Here is a 15,308-nt window from a genome sequence, read left to right as displayed (position 1 = left end):
GCAAGTAATTTTATTTACTGGAGATCCAGGAAGAATAATACCTATTGTAAATATACTGTAGCTATTATAAATCAGTAAACCTCACCAGATTTTTGTCAGTCAAATGAGATAGTGGAGAGCAAAGCATCAGTCATCACTTTAAAGCTACTCTGCCCAATATGAGAGCCACTAGGCATGTTACTATTTACATTTCAATTCATTAAAATTTAATAGAATGTAAAATTCTGCTCTTAAGTCACATTAGTCACATTTCAAGTATTCAATACCAAAATGTGACCAGTGGCCACCATATTGGATAATAAGTGTGTAGTTCGACAACAAAGATACAGAACATTTGTATTATGCAAGAAAGTTGTATTGGACAGCTGTGTATCAAAGTATTATCTAGAGTGTGATATTACTGATATAATAATAGTGTGATATTATGGATATAAAGGATGCTACATTATAGGGCTGACAAATGCTGCATAGTGAAGGATCCTTTTTTTTTTTTTTTAAAGATTTATTTATTTATTTGAAAGTCAGAGTTATACAGAGAGAGAAGGAGAAGCAGAGAAAGGGGGCTGTCTTCCATCCACTGGTTTGCTCTCCAATTGGCCGCAACAGCCGGAGCTGCGCCAAATTGAAGCCAGGTGCTAGGAGCTTCCTCTGGGTCTCCCAATGGGTGCAGGGGCCCAAGGGCTTGGGCCGTCTTCTACTGCTTTCCTAGGCCATAGCAGAGAGCTGGATTGGAAGTGGAGTAGCCAGGACTGGACCCAGCGCCAGTAGGGATGCCTGCACTGCAGGTGGTGGCGGCTTTACCAGGTACACCACAGTGGTAAGGATCCTTGAAAGGAAACAGAACCCACTCAGGTTAGTTGAAGTCAAAGAAGGAACTTAATGACTAATTCAGAAAACACTAATGGATCCTAAAGGCAGGAAACAGAGTTGGGCTTCCAGAGAAATTGGAATTGGTTCCTAGGAGGTTATAAGGAACTAAAGAATTCAATCATCCCTTTTCACTGTTTCACTCTTTTTCTCCTTTTTTTCTTTTAAAGATTTATTTTATTTATTTGAAAGGCACAGTTACAGAGAGGGGGAGAAACAGAGATCTTCCATCCACTGGTTCATTTCTCAAATGGCCGCAGTGACTGGAACTGGGCTGATCCAAAGCCAGGAGCAAGGAGCTTCTTCCGGGTCTCCCAAGTGGGTAAAGGGGCTCAGGCACTCAGGCAGTCCTCGACTGCTTTCCCAGGTGCATTAGCAGGGAGCTGGATCAGAAGTGGAGCATTTAGGACTCAAACTGGCGTCTATATGGGATGCTGGTGTCGCAGCTATGCCACAATGCTGCCCCTCCCTTTTCTCTTGTCTTCCTCTCCCTACAGCCATTTGAGCTCTTGTCATTGTTTCTCTGTAGTCATCATTGTCATCCCTCCGCGTCCTCCCACAAGTCCTTCTCTTCCTCCTCCTCACTCCTCGATTCCTTCTTGGCTTTGCAGGCTAGCTTTCTTCACTGCACTACACAGGATCCAAACTGGACTCAGCCAGGCCCAATTTGTTTATTTGTTTTTAGGTTTAAAAAGCAAAATTTATTAGAGTCAAAGACCTCCAGCCAGAGCAGCATGGAGAGGGGCCTCCAAGAGAGGAAAAAGCCCGAAGGGGCAGGTGGTAGTTGGTTTTTTAAGGACAATTTTAGGGAAGAAACTGTCAGTCAATAAGGTGGGGACAAACCCAAGACCTGATTTACAGTCCTTTATCCTATCTGGCCCAGTTTTTGTCAGTCCTTAAGGATAATGCCAGGCAAAGACTGGGTCCTGATTTCCAATTCCCAGAAGATACATTCTTATCAGCCAGCTGCTTGTGATAGCAAACCCCACCCCTATCAGCTGTACCTGGGAGGGTGGGGGTGGTGACCTCATGCATACTCAGTAGGGGCTGTGGAGGGAGTGACTCTGAAAAGGACCACGTATGGGGTAGGATCCAGTCATTGATCAACACACTCACCATTGCCTCTTTGGAAAGATCCATTGAGCCTGTGATCACATGGGAAATAGAGGTTGACAGGGGCCATCAGGAGGAGTGTGGTGCCTGTGGTTGCTTCCGTAGTTCGCATCACCTGTGCAGGTTCACAGGACGGTGGGTGGTTTAACCCCCACATCCATGTACGTGGATGGAAGCAGGTGCAGCCAGGAACACAGCACAGAAAGTGGGTCTAAGCTTTTGCCATTTCCTTTTTTTTTTTTTTTTTTTAAAGATTTATTTATTCATTTGAAAGGCAGAATTACACAGTGGAGGGAGGGGAGTGGAATAGAGATCTTCCGACTACCCAGTCGCTCTGCTAATAGCCACAGTGGCCAGGGTTGTGCCATGCCGAAGTCAGGGGCTTCATTCAGGTCTCCCACAGGGGTGTAGGGAGCCAATCACTTGGGCCATCTTCCATTGCTTTCCCAGGTGCATTATCAGGGAGCTCAATCAGAAGTGGAGTAGCCAGGCCTTGAACCTCTAACCACAGGAGATGCTGGTGTCACAGATGGGGGCTTAACCTGCTGTGCCACCACGCCAGCCCCAGTTTTTTGCCATTTCTTAAATGCCAACTGGGCACTCACAAGTTCCTTTTCTCCTCTGCCTTTAGGAAGGAACATGAGGTTCCCTTGGAAGTCATTCAAGATGAAGATGGAAGGGGCAATTTAACAGAGATTAAAAGACACAGCCTGCAAGACTGGGGCCTGAGGGCTGGCAGTGGAAAACCCTGTTGGGTTGTGATCTCTCACTGAAAAGTTCCAGGTGCCTTTTTGCTTCCTGCACACAACAGGAAGAGAAGGAGAAAACTATGTCTATCGCTCTGAAACAGGTGTTCAACAAAGACAAAACCTTCCGACCCAAGAGGAAGTTCGAACCTGGCACCCAGCGGTTTGAGCTGCACAAGCGGGCCCAGGCATCCCTCAACTCAGGTGTGGACCTAAAGGCAGCTGTGCAGCTGCCCAGTGGGGAGGACCAGAATGACTGGGTGGCGGTGCATGTGGTGGACTTCTTCAATCGAATCAACCTCATCTACGGCACCATCTGTGAGTTCTGCACTGAGCGGACCTGCCCTGTGATGTCAGGGGGCCCCAAATATGAGTATCGGTGGCAGGATGACCACAAGTATAAGAAGCCGACGGCACTGCCAGCTCCCCAGTACATGAACCTTCTTATGGATTGGATCGAGGTCCAGATCAACAACGAGGACATATTTCCAACATGTGTGGGTAAGTCCCTGACCACTTTTTCAACTATTTTGGCATACCTGCCCCTCTAACTTGAAGTTTTCAGGGAATTCTGCCAGAACCCCTTTGAATGCTGATTAGAACCCATGTCAGTGTTTTCCTAAGTTAAATTTGATCTTGGCTTCCTTGGGACTACACTCCAAATCCACCCAGTTACCCTAGTAAGAGATTCATTTTCTGGCTAATTGACAGGTTATCATTATTATCAATTCAGGTACAATTCGTCTTTCAGAACTAGGAAGTTCCAAATGGGTGGCGTTTGATGTGGCGGCTGAGATGCTTGCCTGCCACTGTTGAATGTCTGGTCTCGGTTCCCTGGCTCTGGCTACTGATTCCAGCTTCCCACAGGTGCAGACCCTGGGAAGCAGCAGGCTTTGGCTCAAGTAGTTGGGTTCCTGCCGCCAATGTGGGAAACCTGGACTGAATTCCAGGTTCCTACCTTCAGACTGGCCCCGCCTGCCATTGCAGGCATTTGGGAAGTGAATCAGTGCTTAGGGGCTCTGTCTCTTCTGCCTCTAGAATTTAAAAAACAAAACTTTTTTTTTTTTTTTTTAGAAGAAGAAAAAGAAATCCCTGTGTGAGGTCTGTGGATTTGTTTGGGGATCAAACAAACTGGGTTTGCATTCTGGAGAAATAAAGATCTGGCCTTCTCCTCCCTCTCCTACTCATGGATTTTTAATTCCAGACCGTGCTGTGAACTCTGACCCTTGCATAGCTGCTGGGCTCACTGAGACACTTGAAATGCAAATACTTCTGTTTGTTTTATGCCACAGGCCATAAAACTGAAGTGAAAGAACCAAACCTTTTATACTTCTTATATTTCCTTATGCTTCTTATCATTGCATTTTCTATGCACTGAAGACGGAATTTGGAATTTCGTGTCTTATGATCTAGGCTCAACGGGAATGAACAATCTCCTACTCCACTCTTGTGTCTCCAGTGCCTTGAAACCTCTGTAGGCCCCCAGGAAGTATTTGGGGAATGGCTAAATAAAACACTGGTGCTTTGGAAAGTATTATTTAAAAGCTCTGAATGGTTGGGGTACGCAGTTGAAATCATCTCTAGATGAGAGATTGGTGTCCCAGTGGCATATGGAACGTTGAGAAGGAGTGAATGGAAGTAATTAAGTTCATACCAGGGGCAAAAGTGTCTGAATTGATTGGTGCTGTATGGTACATCTTGCAATATGCAGCACAAGAACTACTTGTCAGAATCCTGGTGTTGCGTCGCCTGTGGAGTTACCCCATGCTCTTTCCTGGCCCTTGTTAAACAGGAGGGATGCGACTTGTGTGGCAGGAGGTAGGAGCAGGAAGGTAGGTTTCAGAAAACACCCCTGGGCCTATATCAAGCATCTGCAAGGATGGAGATTCCTTAGGTTCCTGCCTTTTTACATTTGTGTTGACTCTCTCAGGCTACTTTTGGAGCTGGGAGGAATTTTTCTTTTCCAGAATTCTTACAAAGGAGAAAGCTCTGTGCAGAACACATGATATCAATAAAGATAAATCGATGTAGGCAAGGGTACCTCCTCTTCATCCCTCCCCGTGTCTGTTCCCAAACGCTTTGAACTCCAGCATTCCTGGTCTCTAGCAGCTGTGGTTATGGCCCAGAGTTGCTGACCAGAAGTCGCGGCACAGAGCCACGTGTGTAACTTGAGAGGGAGGAAGCTTCTGGCATTCTACTTGAAACAGGACATCCTAGGTGGTTTTCAACGCTACTTGGATGAAATCAATGGGTGCCCTCATGCCCCTCAGAATCATTGACTTCGCTTTCTTTTTCTAGACATTTCCTTAGACATTCAGCATGCCTGGGAGCAAGCTCACCTGGTCAGCACCTTCTGTTTCAGCTGTGATCTCTGCTCCCTCCAATGGAAAAATGACTTTAGGAAATGCTGGGTGAAATTGATTTCTTTACTGTAGAACATTTAACATGCCAATCTATTCCAAGAATAGAATAATTGAATATGTGGTGTTTCCTGATTTGACCCTAATACAATTTTTTTTTTCCAATGGAATATCACTAGCTTCTTTTGGGAAATGTTAAGTTACATACACTGAAGTTGTCAAACTTTTGTTTATATTGGAATTACTTGGACTTTCTGTTCAAAATACAAATTTCTTGATCCTCCCCCTTAGCAACTACATCAGAATCTCTTAGGTGAGATCTAAAGAACCAGCACTGTTTAAAAGCATCATTGCGTTGAATAACTGATAGCTAGAATTTATTCCTTCTATCTGAAATTTTATGGCTTTTGACCAATATCTCCCCAACCCCTTACCACCACCCCAGTTCCTGGTAACCCCATTCTACTCTATAGTTCTGAGTTCAACTTCTTAGATTCCACATACATATAAATGGCATAATTAGGTATTTATCTTTCTGTGACTGCCTTATTTCACTTAACATGTCTTCTAGGTTCATCCATATTCCACAGATGACAGGATTTCATTCTCTTTTAAGGCTGACTGATGATCCGTTGTGTATACAAGTATATACTGCCTTTCCTTTATCCATATGGTATATTTACCAAACTGTGTACATACATTTTCTTTATTCATACACCTGCAGGCCATTTTTATGTCGTCTTTTGAGGATCACTAGTCCACTTTTTAATCGGTGTATTTGTTTTCCTATTATTGAGTTGAGTTTCTTATGAGCTTCCACTTTTTATAAGGACTTGCTACTCCTCTGTTATAAATACCCAGAAGGCTTTTTCCATTCCCCAGAAACTGTCAGTTTTTTACCTCTGGTTTTGTCCGTGTTGTTCTTTCCTTCTGTGAACACCCATTTCTCTGTCTAGTGAATTCTCATGGAGCATTTCAAATCCAACTCACAAACCATGTTCTCTGTGAGGGTTTTCACTCCTTAGAATATAAACTCCTTAAAGTTACGGAAGCCTTGTCCATTTGACTGTTCCAACACTAAGTCTAATCCTGGTGCTTTACAAGTTGTTGATAAGTGGATGGGTGGATAGGTGGAAATAATTTTATAAAGTTCCATATGTGCTTGGTACTGGTGATCAAAACAAAGTTTTTTTTTTGTTTTTGGTTTTTTTTGCCTTTTTTTTTTTTTTTTTTTTTGACAGGCAGAGTGGACAGTGAGAGAGAGAGAGAAAGAGAGAGAAAGATCTTCCTTATCCGTTGGTTCACCCTCCAATGGCCGCTGCAGCCGGCGCACCGCGCTGATCCGAAGCCAGGAGCCAGGTGCTTCTCCTGGTCTCCCATGTGGGTGCAGGGCCCAAGCACTTGGGCCATCCTCCACTACACTCCCTGGCCACAGCAGAGAGCTGGCCTGGAAGAGGGGCAACCGGGACAGAATCTGGCGCCCTGACCGGGACTAGAACCCAGTGTGCTGGCACCGCAGGTGGAGGATTAGCCTAGTGAGCCGCGGCGCCGGCCACAACAAAGTTTAACAGCTACCTCAGGATCTCCATCACCATTCCCAGATATCTCCTGCACCTTATTTCCACAGGGTTCCATTTTCTCCATTTAACTTTTTCAAGGTGAAATGTTAGGGTACTGTAAAAAACAAACAACAACAACAACAACAAACCATAAAAGCCGGCCACACACCAGCACTGTGACGGTTTTCTTGAGCACCTGCTCTGGCGGCACCTCCCTGATTCACCATTTGATGTTATTGTTGCTGTCTTTTGGAAAAACCTATTTTTAGGAGACACTTTCTCTGTTACACTCCATTTCCTCTTCTTCCTCCCCCTGATTCCAGCCCACTTTTCTTCTTTTTGATCTTTGTGCTGTCATGAGTCATTATCATGGAAATTATCAAGATGCCTGTTGGGATAAAGTAAGAGAAGAATTCTAGGCACAGAGCAGACCCTGGGTGGATGAGAAATACCGAGTTCTGCTTAGAATTACAACTTTGAATGGAAGGCATATTACTGAGTTCCTGCCTGGGAATGGGGAGGGGTCCAGGCTTCACCTCCTCCCCACTGTGATCCAAGGAAATAGGACCGGAAAATACTGACAGATGTGGATTCTTCCCCCTTAGTGGGATATGAAAGGATACAAACAGCTGTTGATCCCTACCCCTGAAACACTGAGGAAAGAACAGCTTTCATCTATTACCGGATTCCAGTTTAACTGGGAGACCGTGCTATTCAGAAGTGTAGCTTTCTCAGATGGGACCCGAAGATCAAACAGTTGTGGCTCCCTTGTAAGCCACAGTCTCCTCCACTCTCCCCTGAAACACTCTGGCTTCCTTTGTTAAACACCCAACAGATGTCCCTGTTGAAGCCTTTAAAACAGCAGTAACATCAGTGCAAGGGCCTCCTCCTCTTCTATTTTATCTACCCACCTTTAGCTATAACATTCGAGACAGAAAAATAAAAAGCCATAATTTTATAAAAAAGGTCAATTGTGGGGGCCAGTGCTGTGGTGCAGCAGGTTAAAGCCCTGGCCTGAGGTGCAGGCATCCCATGTGGGCACTGGATCTAGTCCCGGCTGCTCCTCTTCCGATCAAGTTCTCTGCTGTGGCCTGGGATATCAGTGGAGGATGGCCCAAGCCCTTGGACCCCTGCACCTGCGTGGGAGACCTGGCTTCGGATCGGCATAGCTCCAGCCATTGCAGCCATCTGGGGAGTGAACCAGCAGATGGAAGACCTCTCTCTCTCTCTCTCTACCTCTCTCTGTAACTCTATCTTTATTGAAAAAAAAAAAGAAAGAAAAACAAAAATAAAAAATAAAAAAGGTCAATTGCTAATTGCAATAATTTTTGCATTGTAGCCCCCAGGTTCCCTGTTTTTGTGTTCTATAACAGGACTTAATGTTTTAGGTCTGATAGTAAGGATAACAATGAGAAAACTTAGAGCTTCTCCAACTCATGTGTTTTTAGAAAGTGTTTAAAAAGGAGGAATAAGAGCATATAAAAAACAATTACAGGCCGGTGCCGCGGCTCAGCAGGCTAATCCTCCGCCTAGTGGCGCCGGCACACCGGGTTCTAGTCCTGGTCAGGGCACCGGATTCTGTCCTGGTTGCCCCTCTTCCAGGCCAGCTCTCTGCTGTGGCCAGGGAGTGCAGTGGAGGATGGCCCAGGTGCTTGGGCCCCACACCCCATGGGAGACCAGGAGAAGTACCTGGCTCCTGCCATCGGATCAGCGCGGTGCACCGGCCGCAGTGCGCGGGCCGCAGCGGCCATTGGAGGGTGAACAAACGGCAAAAGGAAGACCTTTCTCTCTGTCTCTCTCTCTCACTGTCCACTCTGCCTGTCAAAAAAAAAAATTACGTGATCTTACCTACCTTGGGGGTTTAGAGTAAATGAGTGTCAGGGCAGGAGCAGTCAGGGGAAAGAAGGCAGGGAAACGAGAGGGAAATGCAGTCTCTTGAGTATACTCAATACTTGTCTGCCACTGCACCCCGTTGTTAATCTTTCCTGATTCTTACAGCCTAATGAAGTCAAAGTGCATTGTATTTTATCAGTGAAGAGGCTGACAGTCAACAATTGAAAGGCCTACTGCTGTAATCTAGGAGTCAGAGTTGGAGCTAAAGGGTATCTGGCCATAGGGCCTGCGTTGTGGTACAACAGCTTAAGGCAACCCCCTGGCCAGATAAATGCTGCTCTCTTTTTTTCATTTTTTCTCCTCTTTTAAAAAGTTTTTATGTATTTGTCATTTTATTTAAAAGGCAGAGAATCACAACAGAGATTTACAGTCTGCTAGTTCACTTCCCAAATACCTGTGACAGCCACTGCTGGGCCAGGCTGTAACCAGGAGCCAATCCCAGTTGTCTGTGTGTGTGTGGGTGGCAGGGACCCAAGCAACTCTTATCTGCTGCCTCCCATGGTGCACGTTAGCATGAAGCTGCATCAGGAGTAGGTACTCTGTCTGACATGCAGTGCAAGTGTCCCAAGCTAAAAATTAACCACTGTACCACCTTGTTTTTTTCTTTCTTTCTTTCTTTTTTTTTTTTTTTTTTTTTTAATCACCACTGAAATGCACAGCAAATGTGTCTGGGCAGTATGACTGGTCCACATTCCAACATAAGATTGAACAGACAATGGCTTAGCTTCATGAAAACCCTTTGCTGGTCTACAGTTCCCTGTTACCCCCATTTGGTCATTCCCTCCGTGTTTGCTGAGCACCTGCTCAAGACCAGGCCCTGTAAGACAGACCTGGATCCTTATCCTTGAGCAGTTTTCGTAATGTCCAGATGTCTGTTTGTTGTACATTGCACATCTTTTCTAGAATGAGTAGTTTGTTCAGTGGTCAAGTGCATTGCAGAAAAAATGGCATTCCTTTGGCAGCCTTTATCATGAGATTGCAGCTGAGTTTCATCCTCTCTCAAGGACTTTGTTTTGAGAATGTAAAAATGCCCATAAGGATGAACTTCTCGGACACGGAAGTCAGCAAACTGAAGTCATAATTAGCCTTTACATTTTAACTTTTTATTTTCTGTTAGCATCTCCCTCATTTTTCTTTTCATATTAATCTATTAAACACTGGCAAGAGAGTGCTTATCAACAAGATATATTTACAGGGTGGGGAGTTAGCACTGGAGTTGTAGACAGAGACTTGGGTTTGATCACCTCGATGTGTTTATTCACTGCTGTGTGATGTTCCCTCTGTGTTTCCATTTTCCTGTAAACTCAGGATTACAACTCTGACCTCAAAGGGCTGTCGTAAGGATTAATGAGGCAGCGTGAGTATAAACACCTATCCCAGAGCCTGAGATATACGAGGTGCTGAAAAACAAATGTGTGCTAGTTGTTTCTCTCTCACACATACATTTTTATACAACTACCAGCCAAAATGCAGGGAAACCACTAGACAATTTGGGAACAGAACCTTCGAAAAATAAATGCATTTAAAGGACTCAACAAGATTTTTAACAATTATCAGAGTCTTCATTGCTGAATTGCTCTGTGATGATGTCATAAATACCTCAGATTGATATCTCTCAAAGGCTGTGGGAAATCCCAGAGTTTATGTAGGAGCTGGATCAACACCTGGTTTCAGGGACGGGCTCCCAGCTCTTTAGGAAGAGCCAGTAGGCAGGGTCTTCTCATGGGTTTTTCAGAAGACTAGGTCCCAAGGCTGCCCACGTGCGGTGTCATACTATCTACCCTCAGCCCACTCGTCACACTTGGAAGAAACCACTACAAATCAATGTCAGGCACAGTCACCTGGACTTGATCCCTGAGGGGATAGAAAAGGCGTTCTCAGGATATTCAACTACCAAGGATGGAGCCCCTCCCCAGACGGCCTTGTGGACTAGCACATTTTTCTGAGGCTCCAGAATCAGGAAATGCCTTGGAGATCTGGTAAATTTTGACTCCCTAAGAAATCACTAGTTGAGAAGGCATAATAATAAAGCTGCCATTTTCTGAACACACACTACCTTAAACGTGGCCTAAGGTAGTCATAAATAACATCGCCTGCATTCTGACATTGAATCTGTGAAGCAATCTGTAAGGCAGGTGGCATGATTTCCATTTCACAGATGAGAAGCTGAGACGCAAAGATTAAGTAATATGCCCAAGATCACGCAATCTGAACTGGATTCAGACCCAAGGTGACTCAGCTCCAAAGCCAACACTCTCAAGTGCCCTTACATCTCATGTCTGTTGTTTTATTTTTTTAAAAATTTATTTATGGCTGGCGCCGCGGCTCACTAGGCTAATCCTCCGCCTTGCGGCGCCGGCACACCGGGTTCTACTCCCGGTCGGGGCGCCGGATTCTGTCCCAGTTGCCCCTCTTCCAGGCCAGCTCTCTGCTGTGGCCAGGGAGTGCAGTGGAGGATGGCCCAGGTGCTTGGGCCCTGCACCCCATGGGAGACCAGGAGAAGTACCTGGCTCCTGCCTTCGGATCAGCGCGGTGCGCCGGTCGCAGTGCGCTGGCCGCGGCGGCCATTGGAGGGTGAACCAACGGCAAAGGAAGATCTTTCTCTCTGTCTGTCTCTCTCTCTGTCCACTCTGCCTGTAAAAAAATATATATATATATTTATGTGAAAGGCAGAGAGAGACAGACACAGACAGGTCTTCCATCCGCTGGTTCACTCCCCAGATGGCCACAATGGATGGAACTGAGCCTGACCCTTAGCCAGGAGCCAGGAGCTTCTTCTGGGTCTTCCACACAGGTGCTGGGGCCCAAGCACTTGGGCCATCTTCTACTGCTTTCCCAGGCCATAGCAGAGAGCTGGATAGGAAGTGGAGCAGCTGGGACTTGAACAGGTAGCCATATGGGATATTGGTACTGCAGAAAGCGGCTTTTCCCACTGTGCCACAGCGCTGGTCCCATGTCTGTTATTTCCTTACTCCAGAATCAGCATACCCTCAGTTGTATCCTCCCTTTGTAAGGAGGGAGGGTGGTACCTTGAAACAGCCAGTGCCATGCTTATCTTGCAAATTTATTGGGTCCTAGCAGATGGGAACTCTGATTCCGTTCATTTTAAGAACTTGCCTCCTATAGATTCTAATGCTACTTGAGTTTGTTCAGTTGTATATTCATGGAAACATAAAGAGGGACTGGTGTTTTGGAACAGTGAGAAGCCACCGCTTGTGATGCCCACGTCTCATATCAGAGCCAATTCAGGCCCTGGCTGCTCTGCTTCTCATCCAGCTTCCTGCTCTTGCACCTGCGAAGGCAACAGAAGATGGCCCAAATCCTTGGCCTCCTGTCACCCAAAGTGGGTGACCCAGATGAAGTCCCTGGATCTTGCTTCAACTCCCCTCTCCCACCTTGAACCTATGAACCCAATACTGCAGTGACTCATTGACTGAGTTAATGAGGACGGTGTTAAACAACCACTCCTGCTCAACAAATCCCAAGAGATACCTCTGCAAAGGGCCTCCAGTGTGCTAAGAATCAGAGAGGAACAGGAGTGGAGACAGGCCCAGAGGCCTAGAGACCGCTAATTACCTGCTGTCCTGACCTGCACCGGGATCTCCATTACCTGTGCTGTGTAATTTTAATGGGCTGTGTCTCAGGTGACAAGTTGTTACATCTCAGCACCAGCTGGGAAGAGAAACAGGATATATGATACTCAGTGGAAGCCAGAGATTAAAAACTGAAAACAAAGGCTATCATGGGGTTCAGACAACAGTGGTTTTATTCTGTTAGTCACTGGGTGCTGTGGCCGCGGGATCATTCCTTAGTTGATGAAGCCTGCCTTGTGGTGGTCAGCGGTGCTTGGAGGGGTTGGCAGCTCAGCACCAGGAGGTTGCTGACCCCAGAGGCCTTCTCTGTGTCACCACCAGTGCTCTGCCTCCCCTCTGGATGGCAAGTGCATGCATACTTCAATGATGTCATTTTGACAGGAGGCCAAATTATTAGCCTGCCTTTGACCTCCATGTCAAATGGAGAATGGTTTACAAGCTTTTCTGTCAAGATAGCTTTGTAGGCCTAGGGACGTGGACTTTCTGGAAAGGCCTCTGCAGATAGAGTCTTTTTGTTGTTGTATCTTAAAAAAAAGTGTGCTCATTTCATGTTCTAGTTGATAAGTCTCTCCATGTTTTCCTTCACATAATTATGGTTTTCCCTTAAGTCTTCTGGGGAAATGGATACTCAAGAAAGATGAGTTTGGGAAGGGACATAAGGTGGTTAAAAGGAACAGAGGTGTTAGACTCTGTAAGACCTGAACTTAAATACTGGTTATGAACTTTTCCAAGCAAATTCTCCATCTCTCTGAGGCTGTTACCTCATCTGTAAATGTTGTGTGAAAGTACCTACTTTATGGGACCACTGCATATGCAGCACCTAGCACACTGTTGGATCATAGTGCAGTTATGCTTTAAATGTTACTTCCTTCGATGCCACACGTCTCAGTGTGATAAAATAGACTCATCAGCTGAATTGAAATGAGAAAGGAAATAGCCCAGGGTGAAAAGCCGGAATTATACCAAGCATTTACTGCATTCTGTGGCCTCTTCTGTTGCTCTTGTGGAACCAATAGAAGCAAAGGTAAGCATTCTTCAAGATGCTGTGTAGCTATTGTGATAGAACTTTAGAAGATGTCTCCCATGCATAGCATAGGTGGCCTGCAGAAAGGAGTTGTACCTTATTGTTCCTGCTGTGGGGTGCTACGCCCACCATCACAGTCTCCACACAGTAGACACCTGGTGCACTAATTACTGTTACACAAGTGTAAAGTGATGGACTGATGCCACATAGTTCATATTACAGAACAGATGTATTCCTGAAAATTGTGCAGCAGTTGAATTTGGCCCTTGACTAATATTTTCATTTGTCAGGGAGAAAAAGAGTCCAATATTTAAAGAAAGTTTGGCAAGGAATCTTTTTCTTATGTGAAAACCTCCTAAGCGATGTAGCCGATTGATCCTTTGTTCATACCTTTGGACATTAAGATGTTTATCTTCACATAAAGACAACTGGGGTTGTTAGTTCTTTCTCAGGAAATTAAAAAAAAAATCATTCTTCAAAAGACACAGTAGGCTCTAGGTGTCTCTCCCTCATCTAGCTGAGGTCAGCAGCGCTGGAGAGCAGTGTTGGCTTAAGGGGCTGCAGCTGGCAGTCAAGTGCTGCTTTGTTGCCCGTCCTCCATGTCATATCCATGGCTTCTGGTCTGCCTGCAGTGATGGGGCCCTCTCTCATGCCTGGTGGGACAGCACCGTGGTGCCTCAGCATCTGACCACCACTGAGAACTGCTAGTGGATGCCTTTCTTCAACTTCACTTTGATTGCCTGGACCAGCCAGGGAATCCCACCATAGCCACCAGGAGCAGAGGGGAAAAAATTGTGGAATGTTAGGAATTTACATGTGGTGGTACTCAGAAAAGTTGTTCATACTTGGCCATCCCAAAATGGGGAAGTGAAAGCTTTTCACTGAGGCTTCTGTCTCCATGTCCTGGAAGAGAAATGTGAGCAAATATGATAATGATTAGCCCCAGGTGCCTAGGAAACTCCCCGGGGCAGCAGCTGTCAAAGCACACAGGACCGCTGTTGGCTTTATTTATATTTCCCAGAAATAGTGTTATGGTTAAGAGCTCATCTTCAGTTCTGTGATCCTCTCTCCTTTTTTTTTTCCCCCCCTTTTAAGATGTATTTATTTCAAAAGCAGAATGATAGAGTAGGAGAGAGATGGAGAGATTGCCCATCCCCTGGCTCACTCCTCAAATGGCCTCGATGGCCTGGGCTGGGTTAGGCTAAAGCCGGGAGCCCTGGAGCCCCATCCGGGTCTCCCATGTGGGTGGCAGAGACCCAAGTGCTTCCATCTTCTGCCTTTCCAGGTGCATTGGCTGGGAGCTGAATCAGAAGCAAAGCAGCCGGCCCACCTAACTCTGCAGTATGGGATGCCAGTGTCACATACAGCAGCTTAGCTCACTAGGCCACAATGCTGGTCCCTTCTCCTCTCCTTTGTACTATGTGACCTTGGCAAGCCCTGACCCTGTCTGAGTCTGTCCCCTGTGGGAAATGGGACAATAATAATGACACCCACTTTGTAAGGTTGAGAGAAGTAAGTGACATAATGTACATAAAGCATGTAGCACGCTCCTGGTAGAGCATTAGGTGCCAAATAAATTATTTCCTTTACACAATGAGATAAAAAGGGAAGACTTCTGATTTACCGCAATTTGTACTGCTCAATTACATAGGGGAACTTCATCTGCAATATTCTCTGCACATTTATTTTCCAACTGAAGTAAAAATTGATAAAAGCTATTGTTCATGTCATAGGTACAGTAATCTCAGAAAAAAGTAATTATTTAGAACTATTAAAACATCAGTTAATCAAAACTTAAGGGGCCAGTGTTGTGGCATAAAGGGTTAAGCCACCACCTGTGATGTCGGCATCCCATATGGGCGCTGGATTGAGTCCCAGCTGCTCTACTTCCAATCCTGGAAAGTAGCAGAAGATAGCCCAGGTTCTTGTGCCCCTGCAAGCACATGGGAGACCCAGAAGAAGCTCCAGACTCCTGGCTTCAGCATGGCCCAGCTCTGGCTGTTGTGGCCATTTGGGGAGTAAACTAACAGATGTAAGATCTCCGTCTCTCTCTTTCTAACTCTACCTTTAAAAAAAAAAATACAACCTTTAACATCAGCTGAAAGGGATAGATTCCATTTTATAATGTAAGGTAGTAATTCCAAATCATAAAA

The 15,308-nt window shown here is 45.6% G+C and overlaps 1 protein-coding gene across 2 annotated transcripts in view; it reads left to right on the top strand.

The window, feature by feature from the left end:
- Window positions 1-15,308, top strand: part of MOB3B (MOB kinase activator 3B) — a 200,975-nt gene that overhangs the window by 76,381 nt on the left and 109,286 nt on the right. For both annotated transcript variants that reach the window (XM_008250610.4, XM_070053169.1), the window contains exon 2: window positions 2,612-3,227. In XM_008250610.4, coding sequence (XP_008248832.1) covers window positions 2,810-3,227 — 418 coding nt within the window. In that variant the 5' untranslated portion in view covers window positions 2,612-2,809. The remainder of the gene's footprint in view (window positions 1-2,611; window positions 3,228-15,308) is intronic.

The sequence above is a fragment of the Oryctolagus cuniculus genome, chromosome 1 (genome assembly GCF_964237555.1).
Source record: "Oryctolagus cuniculus chromosome 1, mOryCun1.1, whole genome shotgun sequence".
Taxonomy (NCBI): Eukaryota; Metazoa; Chordata; class Mammalia; order Lagomorpha; family Leporidae; genus Oryctolagus; species Oryctolagus cuniculus.
The sequence above is the reverse complement of the archived record's forward strand: the minus strand, read 5'-3'. Positions and strand labels throughout refer to the sequence as shown.